The 25,118-nt window shown below is 38.6% G+C and overlaps 5 protein-coding genes across 9 annotated transcripts; 1 reads left to right on the top strand and 4 right to left on the bottom strand.

Moving 5' to 3' along the window:
• Positions 1 to 873: 873 nt before the first annotated feature.
• LOC137710269 (protein NBR1 homolog) lies at positions 874 to 5,269 on the bottom strand. 4 transcript variants are annotated; one of them, XM_088695479.1, is made up of 8 exons: positions 4,886 to 5,269; positions 3,444 to 4,080; positions 2,969 to 3,335; positions 2,740 to 2,863; positions 2,397 to 2,645; positions 2,075 to 2,224; positions 1,314 to 1,937; positions 874 to 1,221 (listed from the first exon to the last, which is right to left on the bottom strand). In XM_088695479.1, exons 1-8 carry the CDS (start codon positions 4,907 to 4,909, stop codon positions 1,123 to 1,125), a joined length of 2,274 nt encoding a protein of 757 aa, XP_088551605.1. In that variant the 5' UTR covers positions 4,910 to 5,269; the 3' UTR covers positions 874 to 1,122. The 4 variants fall into 4 exon arrangements, with proteins under 4 accessions (XP_088551605.1, XP_068305298.1, XP_068305296.1 ...); XM_068449197.2 differs by having other exon boundaries at positions 2,960 to 3,335; positions 4,886 to 5,222; XM_068449195.2 differs by having other exon boundaries at positions 2,960 to 4,080; positions 4,886 to 5,262.
• A 680-nt stretch (positions 5,270 to 5,949) lies between these two features.
• On the bottom strand, positions 5,950 to 7,324 carry LOC148696140 (uncharacterized). Its single transcript, XM_088695478.1, has 2 exons — positions 7,123 to 7,324; positions 5,950 to 6,794 (listed from the first exon to the last, which is right to left on the bottom strand). The coding sequence occupies exons 1-2, from the start codon at positions 7,168 to 7,170 to the stop codon at positions 6,255 to 6,257; spliced, it is 588 nt and encodes a 195-aa protein (XP_088551604.1). The 5' UTR covers positions 7,171 to 7,324; the 3' UTR covers positions 5,950 to 6,254.
• A 125-nt stretch (positions 7,325 to 7,449) lies between these two features.
• On the bottom strand, positions 7,450 to 14,839 carry LOC137710778 (C2 calcium/lipid-binding and GRAM domain containing protein). Of its 2 annotated transcripts, none has more exons than XM_068449902.2 (9): positions 14,127 to 14,835; positions 10,330 to 11,538; positions 10,023 to 10,205; positions 9,663 to 9,946; positions 9,340 to 9,456; positions 8,789 to 9,051; positions 8,510 to 8,684; positions 8,026 to 8,301; positions 7,450 to 7,942 (listed from the first exon to the last, which is right to left on the bottom strand). In XM_068449902.2, the coding sequence occupies exons 1-9, from the start codon at positions 14,476 to 14,478 to the stop codon at positions 7,730 to 7,732; spliced, it is 3,072 nt and encodes a 1,023-aa protein (XP_068306003.1). In that variant the 5' UTR covers positions 14,479 to 14,835; the 3' UTR covers positions 7,450 to 7,729. The 2 variants fall into 2 exon arrangements, 1 of the variants encoding a protein (XP_068306003.1); XR_015963427.1 differs by having other exon boundaries at positions 7,483 to 7,942; positions 8,026 to 8,404; positions 14,127 to 14,839.
• Positions 14,840 to 16,819: 1,980 nt separating this feature from the next.
• LOC137711434 (uncharacterized) lies at positions 16,820 to 18,923 on the top strand. Its single transcript, XM_068450677.2, has 2 exons — positions 16,820 to 17,072; positions 18,602 to 18,923. The coding sequence occupies exons 1-2, from the start codon at positions 16,929 to 16,931 to the stop codon at positions 18,755 to 18,757; spliced, it is 300 nt and encodes a 99-aa protein (XP_068306778.1). The 5' UTR covers positions 16,820 to 16,928; the 3' UTR covers positions 18,758 to 18,923.
• Positions 18,924 to 23,739: 4,816 nt separating this feature from the next.
• Positions 23,740 to 25,103, bottom strand: LOC137711356 (uncharacterized). The gene is made up of 2 exons (XM_068450581.2): positions 24,834 to 25,103; positions 23,740 to 24,702 (listed from the first exon to the last, which is right to left on the bottom strand). The coding sequence occupies exons 1-2, from the start codon at positions 24,976 to 24,978 to the stop codon at positions 24,116 to 24,118; spliced, it is 732 nt and encodes a 243-aa protein (XP_068306682.1). The 5' UTR covers positions 24,979 to 25,103; the 3' UTR covers positions 23,740 to 24,115.
• Between the last annotated feature and the right edge of the window lie 15 nt (positions 25,104 to 25,118).

Here is a 25,118-nt window from a genome sequence, read left to right as displayed (position 1 = left end):
TTTTACGACTTATGCTTAGAAGATAAGTGTTATATACGTAGTTCTGGATAATTAATAAAGATCAATTCGTTATATGTAAGCAGTCAAGCAGTATTACTTAAAAAGGAAAGATGTGGCAAGAAATGCGAGGGTGTGGAGGGCAGTTAAAAAGACGAGAGGCAACCGGTGGGAAAGGAGATGAGATATGTCGGTAAACGAGCAATCCATGCAGCAAAAAGTCTTATCCTTTCCCTCCAAATCACTTGCAACGTTCTTGTCGTGGACCAAAAAAAGGATATACAGGATAAGTCGCTTCGACCGTCCAATTTGCCGTGTAAAATTGGCAACTCCAGTTACTCCACCTTATTTCCAAAGGCACGAGACCGGACAAACGGGTTATTTTTGTTGTCTTTATGTAACATTCATATTATCTTAACAAATTATGTCTTATTAAATTAATTACCTAAATAGATTCTTAACAAATGATCCATTAAAAATCCGACTTGTGAATAGACCGTGCTATTTTGTGTCGAATTAATAAGTCACGCAAAAGAATTTTATACTTTAATGTCTAGACCTGCAAATGAATTGTGCTCGTGTTATTTACGTGTCATGCTTCTTACCTTAACAATTTTTTAACAAATAACTCAATAACAACCTAATCCGTTAACAGACAGACTCGAAACTTGTTATTTTTGTGTTATTTCATGCTAAATTAACAAATCACACCGTACCTACCTTACATGCAACCAGAATACTACAACACCTATATCTCAAGCGTATCCACACACCAGAGCAATTAATCCTTTTAAGATACTATCATCTTGACGTCTCGGTGGCATATAACCGAACTATAAAATGAAGTCGTGGGACATTAAAAAACATAGAAATCAATAAAGTAAATGGCCACATGAATACATGACATAGACTATAAAATTAAATCCAAAACTTAGATATCAGTACCAATTTACTAATACATAATTACATACTACGAAAAAGATGCACATGGACATGGTCCCCAAAAGCAAGGAAAGCATCATATTGCATATCGCAAAATGTCAGTCCATTATTTCTGAGATAATACACACACACACACACGCTAGGATTATATAATAACATGATTTATTAGTAGCTGTCTTCCAACTAAAGCTGCTCCCCGTTTATCAGATCCATAACCACACGCTTGATGCTTCCATTGTTCTTCACCAGCAGCTTCTTGTTCATTTCGGCATCACAGAAACCCTGCACACAGCGATCGTACTCAGAATACACTGAAAATTTGGAGAGGGAACTCTCCGTCAAGGTTTTGTTACAGTCGGGTTGTACAAACTTACCATTTCCTGCAGCTCTTCAAGGATGGGATCCCAGTCCGAAACCTCGCAGAGATCATCGACAGACTGCTCCATGTTGTATTCATTCATACGTAGAACCTCCTTATTCAAATTGACCTGCTTAAATCCCATAGCCTCGAGCTCCTTCAGCATGGTGTCTTCCACGGCATTGTTTGAACTGGTCCCTTCGGATGATGCTGGTGCATTGACAACAGGCGACAATTTGGGGGAGGGCAGAGATGGTTTGAAGATATTGACGGTGGGATACAACACGGTTGAAGAACCCTGTGGCTTAACAGTGGGAAACGACACAGCTGAAGAACCTTGTGGCTCGACAGTGGGGTACAACACAGTTGAAGAACCCTGTGGCTCAGTAGGGGCAGAAGCGCTGTGGCCAACTAGCAAGCTATCGTTGATGGGGAAGTGGAGCTCCTGGTCATGTCCAGGTAGCTCAGTAGGCATGGGCTTCACCGGTTCCTTAAGTGGGCTGGAACCAGAAGGCCGGAGAAAGTCGCTGCCAGCAGCTGGTTGAAGGTTCACATCTATTTTTTCAGATTCTTTTGGGGGCAGATTCAAGTTCAGACCCTGAAAACTATCAAAGAATGAATCCTTCAAGGATGTATCAACCTGCACAAGGGAAAAAAGGATAAGAAGAGTTGTCTAGTTACGGGCATTAGGTATAAAGTTGTTCCGGAAACATCCGCCTGTATGCATAATAAAAGTAGAGGTCATCAAAAGAACACAATTAATAATAAGGAAGATACCTGAATCAGGACCCAAACGCGTTGCCCAAACTTTTGGCCAGATGAGGTTGCCATCCGCCAGTATGAGATGTAGCGACCAGGTGACTCGGGTGCAGTAAAATCAACGGCAATGTCAATTTCATTTTCAGCCGGCACACCATCCCCAGGAATCTGTAACGAACCATGAAATTAAAAAATGACAACAAAAAATCTCTGAAATAAAAGAACTAAAACAAAAATGAATAGAAGTGCCAACTAAAACCCAGGAAATACGGAAAGACAACAAAAAAGTAAATATTAAATGCGACTCGAACAATTCCAGAACAATGTCAAAGTATGCCACCTCTATTTCAACTGAATCTGAAGTGCTAAATCTGTCACCCCCAATCCACACAAGTGTTGTTCCTTGAGGCCACACCATACCACCGTTGTTGCGCATCCGCCATATTTTGGTAAATGGAGTAGATGGGGCTATAAAGGTACCATCCATTACATTGACATCCAAAACAAAGCGGCTATCAAGCTTAGGGCGGCCTTGCTTCATACTACCTCTCAATATTTTTGGCATAACTGGGGGACCTACCCATGGAGGCTATCATTAAGAATGAAAAAGAAAGGTCAAATTCATAACAAAAATAAAATATGGTATCTATGGGGAAGAAAAAGTATTAGAGGGATCTACATACTTGCTCATACAACCCCTTGAAGGGCCGTGGATGACGATGAGAGATAGGGTGGTCAATCCTAATGTAATCAGTTGCATTACCCTTACTGGCAAAACAGATCTGGCAGAGGTCATAATCCTCTTTCCTGCAGAAAAGAAACAGAAAGTAACATCAATAATCTGAGTTCAACAACATTTCACTACCAACTTAGCATCAGAGATTTGGTAAGTTCCATTCTTACACTACTGACTTGAATCGAGGTCCAACAATTGGATGACAACCACATCCATCACAGCGAACACCTGTATGGAACATACCACCCATCGCTTCGGAGTGATTTCTTTTGAAAGGAATGCGCCGACAGGCAGCAGGAGTAGCTGAGTCATTTGCAATGGGAGTCCCTGTAAACGGACATTCGTTGAAACGATTACCAATCATATCATGAATATTCCTCGCAGGACGAGCTGAACTTGCAGACGGACCACAACCAAAAGGCTTCTTGTTGTGAAGTTTCTTTTGAATATTGAGAAGACCATTGGGAAGCTCCTTAGACTCCTTCCTTGCATCACTGGTGTGAAGACTTGATCCAGCTGGTGAATCATTAACGGGCGTGGGTCCTGATAGATTAGAATCAGTAGGAAGGAAATTGAGATCAAGAGTTGCATAAAGAGGTGGAGCAGACATCCCCACATCCTTGGTCACATTCACAGAGTCTGTCGCCTGACCTTTTTTGGTGCTTGATTCCTCAGCTGCAGAGATGGGTTCTGACCTGCCATCACCCTTCATATCATTTGACTTAGAAGCAGCTGGGGGATCCACAGGACTCTTAGAGGCGCCGCTTTGCTTGCCCGAATCTCCAGCAGTCTGAACCTGGGCATCTGGAATCATGTACGACAGGCCCATCTTTGAAAAGCAGTCAACAAGCTCCGCAAACACCGGACTGGATGATGCGGCTTTTGAAGCCAATTCAAGAGGAAACTTCGAAGCAAATTCCCGAAGTGGCTCTGGCAGGGACTTCAAAACTTCGGCAGCGTCAGCATTAAAATTTGGTATTGGAGTTTGACCTTGAGGGGACCTCAAAGGAGTAGAACTTCCACTTGACTTAGTAGATTTCTCCTTGTTAATCTGTACATATATCTTCAAGAATTTGAGCTTCTGCCTCATTGTGTCACGCAGATCACCATCATCAACAAGAGTTACTACATCACCATCTTCATCAACGTAGGCCAAAGTAATGTCAGCATCAGGGTGGAGATTGAAAAGACTCAAGATCTTTTCTCGCAATCCACTCATGTCAAGATCCAGTTGACCGTTCTCATTGACACTGGCATTGAAACGCCTTAGTGTTTCCGCATATTGAACCTTTAGAACAACCAGTTACATATTAGTACATACGAAAGTAACCAAATAAACATAGAATGTAATTGCACCATGCTGTTGACTGACTTGATATAACTAACAAAGAGTTACATATGCAGCTATCCAGCTAGAACATTTATTAAAATTCAAGACAACTTTAAGATAAACACAACAGGTAACAGATATCCCCAGTCTAATCAAAACCTAATCATTACCCTGATAGCGCAACGATGAAAACGACAAATAACAAACCAATACATTAAATTATTCTGAAATGGATTAACGGTTAATAAGCATACACATCGAACAAGAGCAGTAATACAACAGAGAGAGAATTAGAAAATTAATAAACCTTTTCAAACCCAAGAATTCAATAAAAATGTTGACACCTGCAAATGACAAAATCAAATTGGAGTCTGAAAACAGCACACAAATTTTGCCAAAATTCAACCGACCCATGAACAAACTAGTGAGGGTTACCTAGATTAACCACGTTACTTCTCCGATTATCCAAATAAATCAACAATCTTTCCGAGAAAATAACATTCAATCAAATTAACATGCCAGGCATCAAAACTCAAAATTCAAAAAATTATCATCACATAAACCCTCTTCAATTACCAAAAAAAAAAAAAAAAAAAAACCCAACATAAATTCATCAATCAAGAACCCCATTTCATCCCACAGCTCAGTTGCATGTCAAATTTCCAAACCTCTTTCCCTTATCCCAAATTTTTCCCGTCAACCAAACAGAGAATAACCAAAAACCCAAATCAAATTCAGAAACGAAAGTTCGAAAAGATCGCACCTTGATAACCTTGGTCGACGCCATAGCTGTAGAAACAACCACTGTGCTCCAAATCCGATAACTAAAAGTAAAACCCTAACCCTAACCCTAAACAATCACAGAACCGTTCAGGAACGAGAAAATCGAACGTTATCTCGGAATCCCAAGCGTACCCGTCAGCCGCTACTACCGCCTCTTTCCCCTCTCTCTCTGTCTCTCTCTCTCTAGCTTTCTCTCTCTACGAAACGCAAAGCGGAAATACAGACGGAGTTTGAGTGTCTGTATATTTATATTATTATATATCGCTCTTGGCTTGGCGAATAAGAAAAATAATTATTGCTGGTTTTCTTCTCGCCAAAGATAGGGGCGCTGTGCGCGGATATATTAAAGGCGCGGTTGTGTTCTGGTGGTTGAAGGACCGTCGTAATGGTGTGGAACCTCATACGTGGAGGCGTTATTTTTTTTTAGGTGTGTTATCCACACATTCCTTTTTATTTCTCTCACACATCTTATTAATTTCTTTCCTTTTATATTCTTCAATTCATCCGATCCGATGGTCGAAAATTAAAAAGATGTGAGAGAAGTAGAAAAATGTGTGTGGATATCACATTTTTTTTTTCTTCTGTGTGTAATCTTAGTGGTTGTGTTGACCCAAAGCCATTCTTGATAAACATGGAATTTATGACGCTAAAATTATAATGAAAATATATGGGTGGAAAATGATGAAGATTCACAGCACAGTTACGTAACGTTATTATTGTACTTATATTATAGCATGTGCCTAATCATGTGGTCCCTTCTTATTAAAACACGAAGAATGATATAATCACGCTACATGTGTTCCTAACACTAATAAAAATTTCTCGTGCTACATGTTTATTTACATGAATTAGAGGAGAGAATGAATGAGTACATGGTATTGTGATCAATTGCCCCATTTAATCAATTTAATTGCTTATCTTTTTCACGTATTAAATTAGAGATTTCTGTATAAGAACGCACTTTATTTGATTCTATATGTGCTAAGAAACGTAAGAGAGATTGAATACTCATGTATTAACCATATCAAGATTTACTCTCAATACTTACGTATCAGAAATCAACTATTAATAATTTTTATAACTATAAGTAAACATTTGATCTTTTCCATGAAGTGCTCTACAACTCAAGCAATTACGAGCATTCATGAAATACAAAGAAGACAATCAACTCATATCACAAATAAATTAAAGAAAAGAAACAAGCTATATATAAATTCCAATTCCAATGTATATGTTAATTGGCCGGCAGACTCAAAATTGCTGCACAAGCCAAAGCAACAAAGCCTCCCTTTTTCTTTAAGTTGAGCACAAAAACAAGCTCACTTGCAGAGGAGGTGTTGTAGAAGCAATCAACAATCCGATCCATGTCGCCGGGATAATAACCGGACCGACACTACGAGGGCCAACGCCGCTAACCACAGTTTCGCGACCTTGTCATTGCAGGCGCGACAGCGAATGCCTGCGTCGCACATCATACCACATTCGTCTTCAGATTGTTTAACCTTAGGACTAACAGGGTGATCATAATTTGCCAGATGGAATTCATCAAACACATTGCTATTACTCACATCACTTGTTGCATTTACAGCATCCGTCACGTGACATTTTCCGGAGCTTGAGTTTTTGCCGCAGTCTTCTTTGTCATCGTTCATCAGCACATCGATCCTGAAGGGCTCCAGACGCTGCCTCATTGCTTCCCGCAGATCATCATCGTCCACAAGAGTAACGACATCGTAGTTTTCATCAATGTACGTCAGAGTAATGTCAGCAGCGGGTGGGAGGGCACAAAGGCTGCGAATTTCTCTCCGCAATGCTCCCATGTCGAGATCCAGTTCGCCATTGTTATCAACACGAGCACTGAGATGCCTCACTCTGCCGCCGGCTCTAACCTTCATCACACAACCAGTGAGATGTTAGTAGCATTCAAAACTAAGCAACCAAATAAAAACATAACACAATCTGGAAAGTCTCTGTACCCAGAAACACAATTTGCAAATTAATTTTCCCAGTAAGATAAAATTATCAATTTTATCCGACTAAGGCCTGTCAAGATTTTAGAGAGACGGGCAAGCGATGCTCTACATCTCATACAGATATGATCCACACAACTTGCATCTTACAACCAACTAGCACATCATATTTTCTCCCTGATTTTCTCAGCAACCAAACAGATCAGAGCATAACAAAACCCAACAAACTATAAACTCACATTCTTACCTTAGAGGTTCCGAAATACCGGACGTCGATGACCGCGGTGGAGGCCATCGCTCCACAGGAGCGGTCAGAGAAGAATGAAGTTGGAGAAGATGATTCAGAGACTATAAAGATTCAAAGTCTTCGCAAGCCCTCGACTTTTTGGGTTCAAAATTCCAACTTTTGGTTCTGCCGTTCACACTTGGGCGGCAAAAAGATAATAGGGGAGAGATTGTCTTGGACGTAATCGTAATGGCGTATTTAATCTCTTGCATATATTTGACGGCAATTACTCCTTATTTTTGTCAAAAATGTCTATTGATTTGGCCAAAATAAAGACTTTCGAGTAAATTTCTTATTTTTGTCAAAAAAAATGTCTATTGATTTGGCCAAAATAAAGACTTTCGAGTAAATTTCAGAATGCTTTGTTGTTCTACGTTAAACAAAATAAGGAGGAAATTCCTACAACGAAAGCAGAATATAAGAAAAAAATATCGAAAGGTCCTACATTTGGACGTACATTTCCTGGTTTGGACTACGTTGCTGATTTCGTATCGCTATCCGGCCGAAAGCTCCAAAAGAATCTGTGATCTATCTGAATGTGAATGATAGTGAGGCTAAAGAGTGTGTGTCAAAGGGAAATGTCTTGTCCCGGTGCCAAGAGAATCTCCCGCTCGACGAATTCGAATATTTCCTTGAATCCATGGGCGAATTTCCCTATGATGTTGCGTGTGACCCTGTCCTGAAACTTTGTCCTTTTAAGCCAGAAGACCCTGACATGAACATTGCATTTACATGCATTATGAGCCATGGCAGATTTCTCGATGCGGTACCTGAGCTGAACCTGCACGATGAATCGAATATCTGTATTAAGCGAAAATGTAGGCAATGTCAAAAGGTAGCGATTCTCAGTTTGATGTCACGTACACGAAAGTGATCCTCAAATGGAATGCCGTGCAGAGCCATAACTTCATCCACGATCCATCCTTCACCGTTTGCCAAGGGGGACTTTTCTTGTCTGCATGTAACCTCTCCTCCAAAGATCGAGACCTGGCGGTTGAACCTGTAAGATAGTTGTCGTTCAAAGACATCCGGCTTTTTTGTAGGTTCCCAAGCGGCAGTTACATAGTTAAGACAGCATGATTTCCCCATGATTTTATGCTCCAACTTTCCTCCCTCGAAAATTTCCATCAGAGATTTTGTCTGCGCCAACTCTAATTGTTAGTCACCCATGTTACGTTGTCAAATCGTCAACCAAGGCTATGAAGTCAGATACAATTTCACATGAGCAACAGTCTTCGTTTCACTAAAGAAACGAAGTTCAAAGCTGAATAACAAATCATGCAGTATAAACTCTTTAACGATTAACAAAGCAATAAAAAGGAAAAAGAGAAGATAACCAACAACTTACGTTAATAGGTAGTTCTGCAGTATAAACTTTGGACATCTTTTCATACTCAAGATTGAGTATGGATTCAGTGTCTTCAAGCATTATGGGGATGTCTTTCTGATCAAAATGTCCTTCAGCAATTTGTGTTTTCTGTTCAGCACTAAGTGTTCTCGTTCTCCACAAGCCCATTATTGTCCTGCCAGGAAAACATAATCAGTCATCAGCTTTCTACATGTATAAAGACTGGCAAAAAAGAAATCATTTGTCTTAAACATTTATATAGTTCCCTAATATCACTACCTGCTGGCTGAATTAGATGATACAAATGATTGGAAATTAAATTTCAGCCTGCCTTCATCGTCTTGACACTTCGCACCATGCCTTGCATCAATTCCTCGATCCTTTTTTAGAACAAAGGCCAGCAAGGGGCTACCCACAGATGACAAGGATGGGGGAAGAACTTGGATATCTTCAATATCCTCCCAAAGAAAGAAAAATTTTGTTTTGTGTCCAAACAAGTTCGAGTAAAACCCAACTATCCTTGCAGATAGAAAGAGTCGGCCCTGCACCAGCAAGTCATCGTTGCTATAATCAGATATGCGCACGCACTGAACATGCATGCACACACACAAAGGCTTCATAGTGCTCAACGCAGCGGAATTTTTCATTCCTCATCTAACTCATACCACACAAATAGAAGCTAACATATCTTTCTTATCCCGTATAATAGAGCTCAGAAGAACCCAGATTTAATTGGAATGCTAGAAGATCTAAAATATCTATCAATTTATTGTAATTTATTCTTTATTTTTCAAGTAGTTGAATAGCATGATAGAAACCAAATATGGCACCTGTAAAGGCATTTTCCTCCTCAGGGAGCATGTAAAATCACTGATAAGAAATTCTTCTGGTGGCAACCCAAACAATTTCTGAAATGTTGAATTCCTCTGAGGTGATCGCAGATTCAACTGTCAAACCAAGCAGAGTTTTGATCAACATCTAGAGTAGAAATTAGGCTCAATTGTAGGTTTTTTTTTTTTTTTTTTTTTTGTCAAGAGATAATGTTAAACGTGCACCAACAAAAATATAACCTGTAAGAGGGAAACTCACGCACATAACAGTTAGGTTAACTCAAGAAGAAAAGAAAGAAGAAATCGTGACGCAAAGTCCTCACCTTCTTTCCAACTTCCTTTTCCATTTTGGTCATATAATCCCTAATTGTTTCAGCTCCCTTGTTATTGTCCAAAAAGATTCTGACGTGCAACTTTGATTGAGAAGACTGAGCAAGCTTTCCGTCAAGGGAGACCCACAAATCTGCAAGTTCGGTAGCTGAGTGTTTAAGAAAATTGATCTCAGCATGTCCAAGTGATGTAGCACGGTCAAATGGGCCATCAAAATCAAAAACTTCAACATCCAGAACTGATGGCGGTTCTTCCATAGCACCAAACTCAAGTATATCTGCATCACATTTGCAAGAAGGCATCTGTAAATATATGGTTGGAAAAAAATGGACAAAGAAGGAAAAAGTCGTCACCGTTCCATTGAGGATCACTTGTTTGAAGCTTGACAGAGCTTGCTCTTGTTTTACCATTGCAGGTGAAAACCACATAGGGATCAGAGAACCCTGATGAATCCAAGGATGCTAAGCTGTTCCCTTCAATCAAAGCAACAGTAAGAACCCATCCATCACCTTGTGCTTTGACTCCATTATCACTTCCTATTGAAAGAGACCGAACGATTGAGTAAATCCCAGGACAGTGTTAAAGATGTACATCAAGTGTGAAGGCACCGTAGACTCGAATAGTTTAGTAAAGTTAATGCGATGCTATAAATGTGCTTACCTTTCTGCAACCTAGCTTGTACAAAGTGTAAAACCATGTTATAAACGCGCTCTAACTGAAGGATGAGAATTCCACATGTGATGAGCTCTCCAAAACTGTCTGGCAAATCAAGTCCGATAAATTCCAAGCCCTGGGGTGTACTGGGCTCACAAAGTAGAATATGAACCAGGACATACAGAACCATAAAGATAGTGGTAAATAGAGTGAAATTCCAGAAGTATTCAGTTGCCAACTTCAAATCTGATTGTTGCCCTGCCTGCATACTTGCCAGGATATGATCCTTGTCAGACAAGTCTGTTGAATCCAGCATTTTGAAATTCCGAGCCAGCAAGCTGGAAAACTGACCAAAACTCTCCTCAAGTCCCTGTCGAACTCCTCGCTCAATCATGCCTTTCATCATTGTGTTCTGGAGAAAGTTAATGTCCCAGGATACCACCAGACGGGAGGATTGTTCCACTGAAGGTAGCTCTGGTCCAGACATTATCTTGTAAAGCAACTGAATCTTGAATGAATTTCCATATGGAACATCAGGTGTACTCACACTGATTAATACAGCAAATTCCTTTCCATCTGCTGTGATGTACGTTTGCTCCTCTGTGGCTTTAACAGCCTTAACTAACCTTGAGGCAGCTCTTGTGTAGGAAACAACTCGTGTCAAACATGGCATCTCTCCGGATTTCCACGTCCAAGGCCCCTCCTGTAGATCTGTTGTCCCCTGAAGTTCTGCAAGATCTCTCCAAAACTGTGAATTTGGGGTAAAAAGAGATGCATTAAGATCATGCCGTGAAACAGCATATTCCTGATCAATAAGAATCCCTCCCAGCAGTTTTTCCGGCAGTTTTTGTTCGCTTCCTCTTGACCGCATCATCTCAAGAGACTCTTCAAAGCTACAACTACTTTGATGCTCCTCCACACAATCTTCATAATCAGATACTGAAGTAGACAACTCCGAAGAATCATCTGTTTTTGAGGCTTCATCGTTCTTATGCATAAGCTTGTCCATACGTCTCACAATAGCCTTCAACAACGGTATACCACCTGGCATCTTGGAACATAAAGATTTGGAAGAAAAGACACCGTGAGTTGACATAAATGGACTGTCCACCTCATTAGCTTCCTCAAGGCTTATATTTGAATGATCACTAAGAACGTGATCAATGGAAGCATCATGGCCTTTTTCATGCAGAGAAAGGGTGAGAAGAATTTTCCCTGCATATGAACGGCAATGATTCAATCAATACAGAGATCCCATTGATGCCTAAAATGCTAGAAAGGACATAATGCGTCGTAACAATGCCCAAGTCAACAACTTTGTTTGACAAACTAAAGCTTAGGTCTAAGAGGAAGACAATGGCAGGCAATTTAGTAAAAAGGCAAATTTCTTCCCTACCAGAATTTTTCCCATGATCCAATAAAAGGTGATAAACTGAAAATTACGACTCAACAGTAAGAGGAAGAAAAATATACATACTGCAGAACTACTCAGTGCTACTGAAATACACCACAAGTTTCTCTACTAAATATTAAGCACATACCTTGATCATCTGATTGAATTCAGAACAACATAGAAAAATCCAAAGCCTTACATATTTTTATTTCCTTAAGATGTGAGGCATAGAAATTCGCATGACGGATAGACAATCATCACCCTCGACCCAAACTAATGTACACAATAAGAAAATGAACAATCTTGTCCAGAGCAGCAGAACTACATTAGGGTCAGATGAGATGCTACCCTTCCCACCCCACCCCCAAGAAAATGACTATAATCAGCCGGTTAATCTTCAAATAGTCAAAACAAATGATATTTTTTTACCAAAAAAAAAAAAAAAAGTCTGTTGATGCACAAAATTAGTGAAGGTTTTGGTACAACATAAAGTGTTAAGTTTGTGACCTTCGCTCAGTTGCTCCAATCACCAATGAGGATAAATATGTAAAGAGATAGGGATAGGGAAGCAAACACAAGATGTACGTAGTTCACCCTAAGTTTGGCTACGTCCACGGAGTAAAGGAGTTCTCATTAATAGTGAAGGGTTTACACAAATACATAGGTTCAAGCATAATCATCATTAGTGAGTTCTAATGACTAGTTTAAGTACAGTAATGACATTAGGGATTAATTGTAGGAGATTGGTCTCCTTTTATAGTTGAGGAGAGTCTTTAGCTTTTGTACGCGGTCGATGTGGGACTCGATGAGATTTATTATGACGGTGACATGTGTCATGCTGTGATTGGCCTCCTTGTTGGAGGGAAACTCTTGTGCTTTGACAGGGGTGCCTCAGCATGAACCCCTCAGTGGGTCCTTGAAGGTATGACGTTGACCAGTGCTCGGTAGTTTCGGGATTGGTCAAGTATGGCACAAACAAAGTCAAAACAAATGTGATTTAAAAAAATTTTGGTTTTCTAGATATTAATTTTTTTCGTCTCAAAAAAAACTCCCGTGTATTTAATGATTTGCCCCAGCATACAAAATCCTAGCTCCACCCCTGCTTATCTAAAACTATGAGAAAGCAACAAAACCCAATAAAAGGGTAAAATCTCGAGCGATTTTCATTCGATTTCAAATGCACCTTCATAAATAAATTAAGGGTAAATTACAAAAAATTACCTCAACTATTGGGTCATTAACAATTTCATACCTCGTCTTTAAAAAGTTTCAATTTCATACGTTATCTTCGAATTTTGTTGCAATGTCATACCTTCCATCAGTTGTCTGTCAATTCCTCTGTTAAATGCTGACGTGGCATGAGACGAGCCCACTTTTTTCTTTTTTCTTCTTCTTCTTCTTCTTCTTCTTCTTCTGGGTTACAGGTTGGGTTGGGGGGGGGGGGAGAGGGATGAACTAGGTTTGCTTTTTTCTTTTTTTTTCTTTTTTCCCCTTCTTCTTCTGGGTTGCAGGTGGGTGGGGTGGGTGGGGGGGGGGGGGGGACGAACTGGGTTTGCTTCTTTTTTTTTTTTTTTTTTTCCTTCTTCTTCTTCTGGGTTGCAGGTTGGGTGGGGGGAGGGGGGACGAACTGGATTTGCTTTTGTTTGTTTGTTTGTTTTTTTTTTTTTTCTTTGCTTCTTCTTCTTCTGGGTTGCAGGTTGGGTAGGGGAGAAGGGGATGGGGTTTCGCGTCGGGGGGTGATGGGATCTGGGTTTAGTTTTTTTTTTTTTAATTTTTTTTTTTAATATTTAATTAATAGTTTTAATTTTTTTTTTAATTTTTTTAATAAAAAATGGATCTCGCCTCATTCCATGTCAGCATTTAATAAAGGAACTAACAGTCAACTGACGAAAGGTATGATATTGCAACAAATTTGAAGATAAGGTATGACATTGAAACTTTTTAAAGACGAGGTATAAAACTGTTAATGACCAAATAGTTGAGGTAATTTTTTGTAATTTACCCATAAATTAACCTTAACTCATTGTGCTTAAATTTCTTCAATCCATAATCCAGTACAACTGAGATCTCTATTAACAACAAAACCAGTTTTTCTTATCATGTTCATATCAATTCCTTGAAAACGGATGCAGAATATCATATCATATAATAAGGTATATAAATTGCTATAGCATCCATATAAATCCAAGTTCTAATTAAATGTCTGTGAAAGCAAAGAAAAACACAATATATGAGCAAAAATAATCAAAACGAAGAGAAATGATTTTCACACGCTCATTTTTTCCCATGCAGACCCAGATTATTTCTCTATCCTAAAAATAAATGGAGAAAAAGTGTGCAGAAATCATTTTCCCTCTCGAAAACCCGCTACTGAAACAAACCAGAACAACAGACATAAAAGTTCACTAACCACAATCTTTGCTAATGAACTTCCCAGTCCTGGGACTTTCAAGAGCATACCAAGCCGGAGGCAAGGTGCAAGTACTCTCAGCAGCAACAGACGAAACCGGAATCGAAACCCGACCCACCAACTCAGACCCGCCATAGAACAAGCCAGACTGCTCCTCATCCTGGTGATACACAGACACCACAAGCTCCTCATTCACATCATGCACCCCGAAAACAAACTCCTCATTCCAAACCGGGTTGGTGGTACTTCTCAAAACCCGGGTCTTGGACTTGTGCCTCCGCACCTGGAGCTTCACGTACGACTCCCTCACGGGCAAGTCCTGAGCTTCCATCACGTAGACGTAAAGCCTCATGGTCTGCTGGTTCTACAGGACTTTCGTCAAACAGTTGGTGGGCAACAAAACGGAGGAGATTAATAAAACTAAGAAATGGGTTCTAGTGGGGTTGGAACATGGAGAAATGGGTCCGTGAAGAGGATGGTTAAGGAGGAGGAAGTGTGAGTAAGAGACCATTAGAAAACGTGGAAGCAGAAGAATACGGACACGATGGCAGTGAGAAGAAAATAAGAGAATAAGTGACGAGGCTGGGTGAGTCGGTCTTGCCTTTGGAGAAAGGAAGGTCGAATGGTATGGAGGCGCATGTTACGTAACGTTGGACAAGTTTGTGCGGAAGTTTTTGAAAGTAAGCCGCAATGATGCGTAGCATTGCTAATGTTCAAACTTGTAATATAACTAAACGATAAAGTTGAAGTTGATACATGCGTCTGAAATAGAGAAATGTTAAACTAATTCTTTTAAAATTAGGCTCTTCATGGATTTTTGCTCATTCATGTTTTTTTTACAAAATTTTATAATATTGTCACGGAAATTGACTTTAAAATTGTGAGTTGGTAAAGAATCTATGGATAGTCTCACTTTTAAGAGAGTCCTTAACATTTTTCCGTGAAATATGATATGTAATTAATAAATACATATATTATAATATGAATGAATGATATGTATCAGAAAAAGTATTGGAGTTCGTGAGTTTTCTATTCTTCTAGTGTTCAGTGAGGATTTGATTCCCCCAAAATATGATGTTTTAGAGGCTTTTGAGACTGAGATTAGGCTGAATTACCAAATAAACAAAGGAGATTAGTGAAAGAGTTTGGGACCACTTTTCTTGTGCTCGTGGCTTTTTGAGGAATCTAAACTTTGTCTGTTCATTGGCACTGTCAACATGTATGCGTAGATTTTGAAGCAATTTAGGTTGAACGTGCAAAAGCATGGCACATGTATTATATAAATAATATGGAAGCTTTGTTTTTGTACATCAGGATTCTTCTAGTAATCTGTGAACTTATGAACAAGATATTATAATATCATAATATGGCTCAATGATAACTATATACTTTAAGATGTAATAAGAACTACGGATGAGTAGCAGTCAAATGTTTATGAGCAGCGCTACACTTATCATCTTGTACAATTATTTGTATCACTTTTTTAATAGAAGTAGCCCACCAGCACATATAGATCGTATATCTTATTAGAGAGATGATACATATAGTATTTTGCATGTTTATTAAAAAAAAAACTCTACACTTATCATACTTTTCATACCACATCCATATCACCTTTTAATGAGCATACATGTTTTTGTGAGTCAGACCTCTATTAAAAACATAATTCAAATGTGATATAAAAATATGGTAAAAGTAGCATTTTTAAGAGAAACAAAGACAAAACATATGTTGTCCCTTGTCCTTAGTTGAGGTCGGCACAATCTCTCTTGATCTATTCCCTCTCTCCCACCCATCTGTCTCTTATCTTTTTCTTTGGCGATAAGTCTTCACGTTGTGATTATTCTCTGACTCTGTCGAGAAAAACTTTTGTAACGGCTATGGCTACTGCCCAAAATTAAATCTTTGAGTGTGGGTTGTTGTTTAAAGTAGATCAATGATGGTTTTTGGGTTTTTTATGTGCAAGACAAATTTCTATGAGAGGAAGGTAGATAATTGTTTGAGGTGATTCATAGCAAGAGTTCTTTGCCGTAAAGAGATTTTCTTCGGATCTCTTCCACCACCAAGATCATCGGATCAAGTGATCCAGACATATAAAATTTTATCAAACGGCCAAAATTATTATAGGTTTTAAAAGATCAAAACAAGTGGGCCGTTTGATGAAATTTCAAAAATCCAGGATCACTTGATCTGATGACCTTGGTAGAAGAGATTCAGAAATGATCTCTTTCCTTATTTGCCAACTATTATACAATATAATCATCAAAGGTTGATGCAGTATTTCCTTTAAGAATACGTCTTTCAGTGGCTAAAGAATTGAATCATATTCACGATGATTATATAATTTAGTTTAAAAAAGAAAAATGTTTGGGAGATTAGATTTTTATGTCGTTTGTAGAGCACATGATGTGTGGATTGATGGTTGGACTTTTGCTTCAATGATTTAAAAGAGTTCATGCATCAATTGTCAAATTATGTGAAATCAATCCTTAGTAAAAATTCAAGTAGATCTTGAAAAAGCAATTTAAGTGCTTCCAGCGAAAAACACATATATGATGTTTTGTCCAAAAAAAACACTTAGTACTTTAGGAACCCAAAATTAATTTCACCAAAAGTGTTTTCAGTTATTTTAAAAGCATTTTCAAATGGAAGTGCACAAAAAACTAAGTGGTGTCACGTGGGTTTCACATGTTCTCTTCACATCTCACCCGGAAAACAGGAGAGAGATACCCAGTCGAGCAGGTCCTCTCCCTCCACGGTCACTGAGGTTTGTACGGAAGCGCTCTGTTCAGAAAGAGAAGAATGTTACAGTTCCCGGGGTTCATGAAACAGTACCCATGGTCAACAAGGACCATTCCGACGTCGTTTTTGCTTCCAGCCCAATGGCCCCAACCCCACAGCGAGGAGCTCCTCCTCGCCATGGAGGAGTCCGATTTCGAAGAGAAGGTACTTTCCGATACTACATATTTTCCCATTTTCCCATTTGCATATCTAATTTTACTTTATGCATTTGTACGAATTGCCCCTGATTTAAAGCTAATTGAAATTTTAATCCAAAGAACAAAGAGGGAAATGCTCCAATGGCTGGAAATTTTGAAAAAAAAAAGACCCTAATTTGAAAGTTTGAAGCCTAATGAATTCTAATTTTGAAAGAAAGGACCATAATTTTGTGAAATTGTAACTAAAGTAACCATTTTTATTGTTATCACCGTTTGAATTGGCTTAATGTGAAGTATTTGGATGTTGGAGGATTGAATTATTTCCTCTTTCATTTGTGCTAGTTTTCGTGGGAAATTCTTAATAGGGTAAGATATGCTTGTAAAGCTTTGAAAGTTTTTGTTTGGTTACTTGGGTTCGCCTTGTTGAAAGTTCCTTCTTTTAGTGCTCTAAAATTCGAAACGTTTCGGTTTTTATTCCTGTAAGCTGTGTGAGCTCTACTGATGATCAGATTTGCATTACGATATGTTTATTTTGGTCACATTTTCGTCTGTTGGTGTAAGAGCTAGGTTAAGTTATGAAAAACTAAGAAAGTTGGATTATTTTGAGACTTGTTAGCCTTGATGCCTGTTTACTGGATTCAAATTCTTGTTGCTATGTATGTCTCGTTCGGAGGCTGTAATTCTCCGTTTTGAATCTGAACGTTACATGTTGGTGCTGGTGAATCATGTCACTCCTGTGGGGGAAGGACAAAAGACAGCATCCCGACATAGCATTAGAGTCCAGCAGCTAGAAGAATGGACACTACTCGATGATATTTTCATTAATTCGGTAAGGGAGTCAAAGTTGTAGGTTTTTGAAGTGAGGGAGACCTCCAGGTTTCGGGATTCCAATAATAGAAGTGAGTTTCGTTTAACACATGTGTGAGTTACATGAGTCCCTGACCTTAGGAATTCACAGAAAATTTAGGTTTGCATTTTGGTGTAAATTTTGATCATGATATCGATATGCTATTTCAAATTATTGTGAGTTAGAGGCTGCTTGAAAAGTGTAACAAACCAAAAGGGTGGACGTATGTTTGACATTTTTTTATTTCATCCAAGTTTTATGCCTATCAGAGTAAACAAAACCTCGAGGAAAAAGACTAGTCGAGTAATTTGAAGTGTATTCTTTATACAACACAACACCTTGATGACTTCAGCGATATCTTCCACTAAGCGAACTGGGTTTCTTACCCTGATTTCCAGTAGCTATTCTATCTTTTGAGAAAAGATTTTGCTTAAATCTAGAGATAGCTAGGGTTTGGAATTAAGTGGGACAGCCTAGTTCTTCCGAGAGTTGGGTGCAATCCCAAATGATATACCTCAAGTCGCCTGGAGACGATAATATAAGTTTAGGCACATTTTTGCAGTTTGTTTGATCCGTGTGTATTTTTAAGTATCTAGAAACTACATTTGAGGGCAGTTATCTTCCTTTTCTTCTTTATGTTGGCTTACTACCATTAGCATTTATAATTTCTTACGAGGTAATTTTTGCAGTGCAACGAAATCAGAAAGAGTAGCAGCAGCATGGCTGTGATTGGGAAAACTGCTGTCGACAACGATAAAGAAGACTACGACAATGATCCCGACGATGACGACGTAGACAATGCAGAGGACTCCGAGGGGGAAGAGTTTGAGCAGGAAACCAGTTGAAATTGCTGACTACCCTCGTTCTGTTTCTGTTTGGACGGCCACAAACCTACATCGAATGCGGCTTTAAGTTCTTTACGCATATCATCATACATTATCTTAAAACAAATTTGCTGAATTGTGCGACTTCTCTCTATGGATAAAGATAAAGCTTGTGCCTTTTGTGTTTCTCTGTCCTCTTTCAGGGTCCTTAATTAGTACTAAAACATATCCGTACTCATGCTTGTGAAAAAGAAAAAGAAAAAGGAAAAGAGATAATTCGAGAAGGTAGTGTCTTCCACTTATGAGCCGTTCAAACCTTTTTACTTCATGATAAGAACTTACATGAAACGAGTTTGTTGCTACGTAGCGTTACGTATCCAATAATACATTGACAAGTGCAAGTTTTTCTCCACATGCCAATATATTATTAAAAGAGACACCACGTGACGGTAGACTCATTTCATATAAGTTGCTCCCTAAGTTTAGATGTATGTACTAAAGATATTGTTAATGGAGTTTCAATGGATTAGGTAGATGGGCAGCTCCCGGAAATTTGATTTTTGTTGCCCTTGCAGAGAGGCGTTGGAGGATGTTGGTCCAACAGTTGGGGATGAATTTCAGACCCGTATTCAACACGGTACGTTCTGAGTTAAATTATTAACGTTGGTAAACATGCGATGGTGGTCAGAACGAGATTGAAATGTGAGTTTTCCCAGCACCATACTATCGTGACAAAACCTTTAGATGATCTTTTTTGTATAAAATAGGTAAATTGCTTAGATTAAATTTTTCTTTGCAAGAATTATAATACTTAAAAAAATAGACAGTTAGCTGAAATTAGTTATCACTTCCTTTGAAACTATTCATTAAGTCAAATAGTTCAAATTAGTCTATTTTCTTTTATGCATATATACGAATTGCCCCTGATTTTGAGCTAAGTGAAATTTCAATCCAAATGACAAAAAGGGAAATGCTCCAATGGCCGGAGATTTTGAAAAAAAGGGACCCTAATTTGAAGTTTTGAAGGCTAATAAAGTCTAATTTTGAAAAAAAAGGACCCTAATTTTGTGAAATTGTAACCAAAGTAACATTTTATTTTTTTATTTTTTTTTATCACCATTTGATTTTGTGAAATTGTTATTTCCTCTCTTTTCTTTTGTGCTAGTTTTTGTGGGAAATTCTTCGTAGGGTAAGATATGCTTGTAAAGCTTTGAAAGATTTTGTTTGGTTTACGTGGATGCACCTTGTTGAAAGTTTCTTCTTTTGGTGCTCCAAAATTTGAAACGTTTCGGTTTTTATTCCTATAAGCTGTGTGAGCTCTACTGATGATCAGTTGGTGCTCCAAAATTCAAAACGTTTCGGTTTTTAATCCTATAAGCTGTGTGAGCTCTGCTGATGATTACGAAACGCTTGTTTTGGTCACATTTTTTGTCTGTAGGTGTAAGAGCTAGGTTAAGTTATGGACAACTAAGAAAGTTGGATTATTTTGAGACTTGGTAGCCTTAATGCCTGTGTACTGGATTCAAATTCTCGTTGCTATGTATGTCTCGTTCGGAGTCTGTAATTCTCCGTTTTGAATCTGAACATTATATGTTTGTGACGGCGAATCATGCCACTCCTGTGGGGAAGGACAAGGGACAGCATCCCAACATAGCATTAGAATCCAGCAGCTAGAAGAACGGTCAGTACTCGATGATTTTTTTCGTTAATTCGGTAAGGGAGTCCAAGTTTTAGGTCCTTGAAGTGAGAGAGACATCATGGTTTCGGGATTCCGGTAATAGAAGTGAGTTTTGTTTAACACATGCGTGAGTTACATGAATGCCTGACTTTAGGAATTCCCAGAAAATTCAGGACCTGTTTGGTATCCTATTTGAAAATTTTTATCATTTCTCAAAACATTTCTTAAGAACATTTATTGAAAACAATTTTCTTTAAGGCTCAAAATTTTTAAATCTTACGACTTAAACTAGACAAAGAGATTTGAAAAGAGGAATCATAGGAAAGGGAGATAGAGAAGAGAGGATGAAAGAAATTAAGAGATGATTGAAGGAAAAAGGAAGAAGGGAGAGGATCAGACTAGATAAAGAGAAGAGGAGTAAGAGAAAGAACCGAAAGTATGAAGATGATTGAAGAAAAGACGAAAAAGGTAAAGAAAAAAGGAGAGAGAAAGAAGAAAAGAGAGAGAGAGAGAGAGATTTGGAGTGAGAAGGGAGGATGGAGAGAAAAGAAATGAGTGAGTTTAAGTTAAAAAAAATCTAAAAACTCATTTTTTTATGTTTTTAGATAATAGACTATATTTTTTTAGTTAGTCTTAAGTTCAGTTTTTTAAAATAATCCTACCAAACAAGTTTTTAAGGCCTAAAACTTGAAAATTATTTTTGAATTTAAAAAGTTGGATTCAAATAGAATACCAAACAGGTCTATAGGTCCATATTTGGTGTAAATTTTTGTCATGATGTGCTTTTTCGAATTTTTGTGAGTTAGAGCCTGCTGGATAAGTGTAACAAACCAAAAGGGTGGAAATATGTTTGAGAACTTTTTTTGCTTAAATCCAAAGATGGCGAAGGTTTGGAATAAGTAGTAGGATCCCCGGAAGGCAAACGTCTCATGGGGGACAGCCTTGTTCTTCCGAGAGTCGGGTGCAATCCCACCTGATATACCTTAAGTCGCCTGGAGACGATAGGTAAAGGCACTTATCTTTCTGTTCTTCTTTAAGTTGGCTTCTTATGAGGTAATTTTTGCAGTGCAACGAAATCAGAAAGAGTAGCAGCAGCATGGCTGTGATTGGGAAAACCGCTGTCGATGGAACGGGTTTACTGCTACGTGATATTCCGTATCCAATAAACATTGACAAGTGCAAGTTTTTCTTCACATGACAATGTATTATTGATCGGAACACCACGTGACGGTGAACTCATTTCATGTAAGTTGCTTTCTAAGTTTAAAGATGTACTAAAGATATCGTTAATATGTGTTCATGGAGCTTCAATGGATCAGGTAGATGGGCAGCTCCCGGAAATTTGATTTTTGTCGCCCTTGCGGGGAGGGGTTGGAGGACGTTGGTGATAAAATTTGATTTGTTGCAGTTATTTAGTATAATAGTTTGGTACTTTTTTTATATATAAGTGACGGGTCTTAGATTTAAATCTCTTTAATGACGAGTACCATACCAATTATTCCTTATAGTAATAGAGAAAACATAGGATCATTGACTGCTCGGGATATCAACTCTTGGTTTAGTGTTTGTTTTGACAAAGTTGATCAGGTAGATGATAACTATTTGTTGGCCAACTCTATACTTCATCTAAACAATCAAAACCAAGTTTCAATCCATATATTACCTGTACAAAATTTTATCCCAAGCCAAATGTGATTGAGACAAATCACCGAGGGATGATCTAATAGTTGCGGACGAATTCCAAATCTATGTTTCATACAGCACGTTCTGATCGAGTTCAATTACTGGCTCTGGTAAATCACGCGATAGTGGTCAGAAGGAGGCTGAAATGTGAGTCTTCCCGGCCCCATAAGGGTGGACTGTCCTGGGCAAGGCCACCAAATGGTCTCTTTTGGATAAAATAGGTAAATGCTTAGATTGAATTTTTCTTTGCAAGAATTATATATGAATAGATACTTAAAAAATAGATAGTTTAGATTGGTGTAAAATGCAAATTATATATGAATAGATACTTAAAAAATAGACAGTTTAGATTGGTGTAAAGCTAGTGTTTAACAAATTGGATGGAAATATCGATATGTAAATTTGTGAAAATATCCATGAATATATCAAATATTGATATTGATATAGGTTGCTTTTGAAGGAAATGATGAAAATTTAAAATGAAACTTTAGGAATTGTCAAACATTGATTTGAACGAAATATAAGCGTTTCTCTGATATTTAACAGTTGTGTCATAATTATGGATGATATATATCAATTTTAGTCTAAACTTAAGAATTTTGGTTATCACTTCCTTGAAACTATTCATCGAGTCAATAGTTCAAATTAGTCTAAAATAAAATTAAAAATAAAAAATAAAGACGTCAGATTGTTTGATCCCAATATGATCCTCTCCGAATCCTTTTGGTGAGGATTTTGAGAATTTGTGAATCATGTTCGTTTATTGTATATCGTACAGTCAATTTTTATCAAGTACTGTTTGTGTTTAATTTTAAATAAAAAATTAAAATATTTTTTTTACCAACACGATGTATGATGATAAATACGATTCACAAATCTTTGAAATTCACACAAAGGAGATATGACGAAAATCCGGTTTGATCATCTGGCCTAATGGTCATATGACTTCTTGTTTTAGTATTTTAAAAGTGGAGTAGTATCAGTCTCTAGAAGCCACACAAAATTATAAGTTCAGACTCGAGACTTGACCACGGAGCATCCACAACTTGTCCCCTTTAATACTCATTCCTCCTCCTCAAGAGGACCCAACTAGCCAGCCCTCCACCCAAGTTTGAAAAAGTATATTCGCTTTTGGCTTCTCGCATTTTCTTTCTAATTTTTATATTATTAGTCGGCATCAACCTGGAAGGTTCATCTCTTAATTATCATTAATTATTAATCCCATGTTACGGGCCGTATTAGGAGTCATAATTATCATTAATTTTTAATTCCATTTTAAATCATGTGTTAATGTACCACTAACACAGACTCAGCACAAAAAGTGTAATAAAATAATTTAGTTAGAAACTTAAAAAGAAGTTTCAACAAATTATATTATGACACTTAACGTATTAGACCGTGTTTCCAGCACACTGCAAAATTTCTCATATTATGAGTCATAATTAATCATCACTAAATCCAAAGACCAGGCTGGCCGTCCTTTTAATTTCAAGGCATATGCGTTTTGGGAATATTCCTCACGGGGCCGCGGCCAAAACGACATCTGGTTCACATGCGAAACGCAAGCACCACCTGCAAACATAAAAGAAAAAGAAAAAATAATTAGCACACAAAAGTACAAATATTAACATGAACAACGAAATAGTGTAACAGAAAGGTTACGTATCAACGGCGAACCGACTTTAATTGGACTATTTTGTCCGGTAGAAAACAGTAACGCACTACGTGGCACGTATGGAGGTACATACTGCTGGCAGTGTACAGCGCTGAATTAACGGCGACAAACGGTATCCAAACGATAAAAGTGGTACCGTGATTAACGGCGCCACAAATTTCAAGCACTACTGTATTTTTCTCTGTCATTATATTAAACGACCTCGAAAAATATGTATAAAAAATAAAAAATAATAAAAAAAATAAAATGAAGAAAATAAAAAATCCTTCATTCCAAAACGCAATCACAAAATTTCACCCTCTGTATATGTTTTTTAAAATATATTTTTGATTAATTACGTCATCTATGTCCTCTGTGTGAAGTTCCTTCCATACGACATGTCGCAGTGGGGAACGCGAGGATGATGGTGGTAGTGACGATACTGCTGATAATGATGAACATACGACATGTCGCAGGGGCCACTCCTCTGACCCTGAGGCTGGAGATGGCAAGGATAGTAGCAGACTCGTCCGAACCCTCGCTGATGACCGGCGGGGTATCTAGCCGGCGGCGAAGCATACCGTTTTGGTGGCGATACGTGCGGCGAAACGTACCGCCTCGGTGGCGAAACTTGAGGCGAAACGAACCGTTGCGGGGGCGAAACTCGAGGCGAATCAGCGGATGAGAAAAGCGATTTCGAAGGGGACGAGTCGCCGCCGCTCGTCGCAGTGGACATCGGAGGCGAGATTTGCTTCAGGGACTTCGGCGGCGAGAGAATGGCTCTGATCTTCAGAGAATGAGGGGGAGAAGACGCTCGACCGTACTCTTCTATGATATTCGCCAAATCCTCGTCGGACTTGACGGAAATCAAGGTCTCCAAGTCTCCGTTCGGCAACGGACACCGCAATTCCACGGAATAGCCACACAACTCCGCAAGCTTCACCATTAGCTCTGAACACACAAAAAAAAAAATCGGAATCAGCATCGAAATTGAAACGAAGCAACTGGAATCGAGTCCAAAATTTCAAGAAATTAAGCAAGAATCGAAAGAAAACTATCAAATCGGAGACGAACGAACGCACCTGTATACGTAATGGATGAATCGACGGAGAGGACGCGATTGTGGCCGCCGACGTACCGGAGCGTGCCGTCGGAGTGGCGAGGGAGGATTTTACCGCCATAGCTGCAGAGGAGTTTTAATGGTTCGGGTGCTTTGTTGAGGCCCATGGCTTTCAGACTCTTTCGGTGGTTAGAGAGAGAAAGCTACCGCTTGGTTAGAGATGGAAAGAGAAAGCTGAGAGAGGGAGAGGAGAGAGAAGGGATTTTGGAGGAGGAGAGGTGCTTGAGGGTTCAAACCTCAGAGAGTG

The sequence above is a fragment of the Pyrus communis genome, chromosome 6, assembly GCF_041283825.1.
Source record: "Pyrus communis isolate YQ-2024b chromosome 6, ASM4128382v1, whole genome shotgun sequence".
NCBI classification, from domain to species: domain Eukaryota; kingdom Viridiplantae; phylum Streptophyta; class Magnoliopsida; order Rosales; family Rosaceae; genus Pyrus; species Pyrus communis.
This window is presented reverse-complemented; position numbering and strand designations above follow the sequence as displayed.

Coding starts and splice junctions, on each gene's coding strand:
- LOC137710269 (XM_068449195.2), bottom strand. CDS start 4,909: ATGGCGTCGACCAAGGTTATCAAG. Junction 2,864..2,959: donor CCTCGATTCAAGTCAGTAGT/GTAAGAATGGAA, acceptor TCTTTTCTGCAG/GAAAGAGGATTATGACCTCT. Junction 1,938..2,074: donor GCGTTTGGGTCCTGATTCAG/GTATCTTCCTTA, acceptor TCCCTTGTGCAG/GTTGATACATCCTTGAAGGA.
- LOC148696140 (XM_088695478.1), bottom strand. CDS start 7,170: ATGGCCTCCACCGCGGTCATCGACGTCCGGTATTTCGGAACCTCTAAG. Junction 6,795..7,122: donor GGTATTTCGGAACCTCTAAG/GTAAGAATGTGA, acceptor TGTGTGATGAAG/GTTAGAGCCGGCGGCAGAGT.
- LOC137710778 (XM_068449902.2), bottom strand. CDS start 14,478: ATGAGGCTTTACGTCTACGTGATGGAAGCTCAGGACTTGCCCGTGAGG. Junction 11,539..14,126: donor GTTCATTAGCAAAGATTGTG/GTTAGTGAACTT, acceptor GTTCATATGCAG/GGAAAATTCTTCTCACCCTT. Junction 8,302..8,509: donor CTGCAGAACTACCTATTAAC/GTAAGTTGTTGG, acceptor GAGTTGGCGCAG/ACAAAATCTCTGATGGAAAT.
- LOC137711434 (XM_068450677.2), top strand. CDS start 16,929: ATGTTACAGTTCCCGGGGTTCATGAAACAGTACCCATGGTCAACAAGG. Junction 17,073..18,601: donor AGTCCGATTTCGAAGAGAAG/GTACTTTCCGAT, acceptor TAATTTTTGCAG/TGCAACGAAATCAGAAAGAG.
- LOC137711356 (XM_068450581.2), bottom strand. CDS start 24,978: ATGGGCCTCAACAAAGCACCCGAACCATTAAAACTCCTCTGCAGCTAT. Junction 24,703..24,833: donor TTCATCCATTACGTATACAG/GTGCGTTCGTTC, acceptor TTGTGTGTTCAG/AGCTAATGGTGAAGCTTGCG.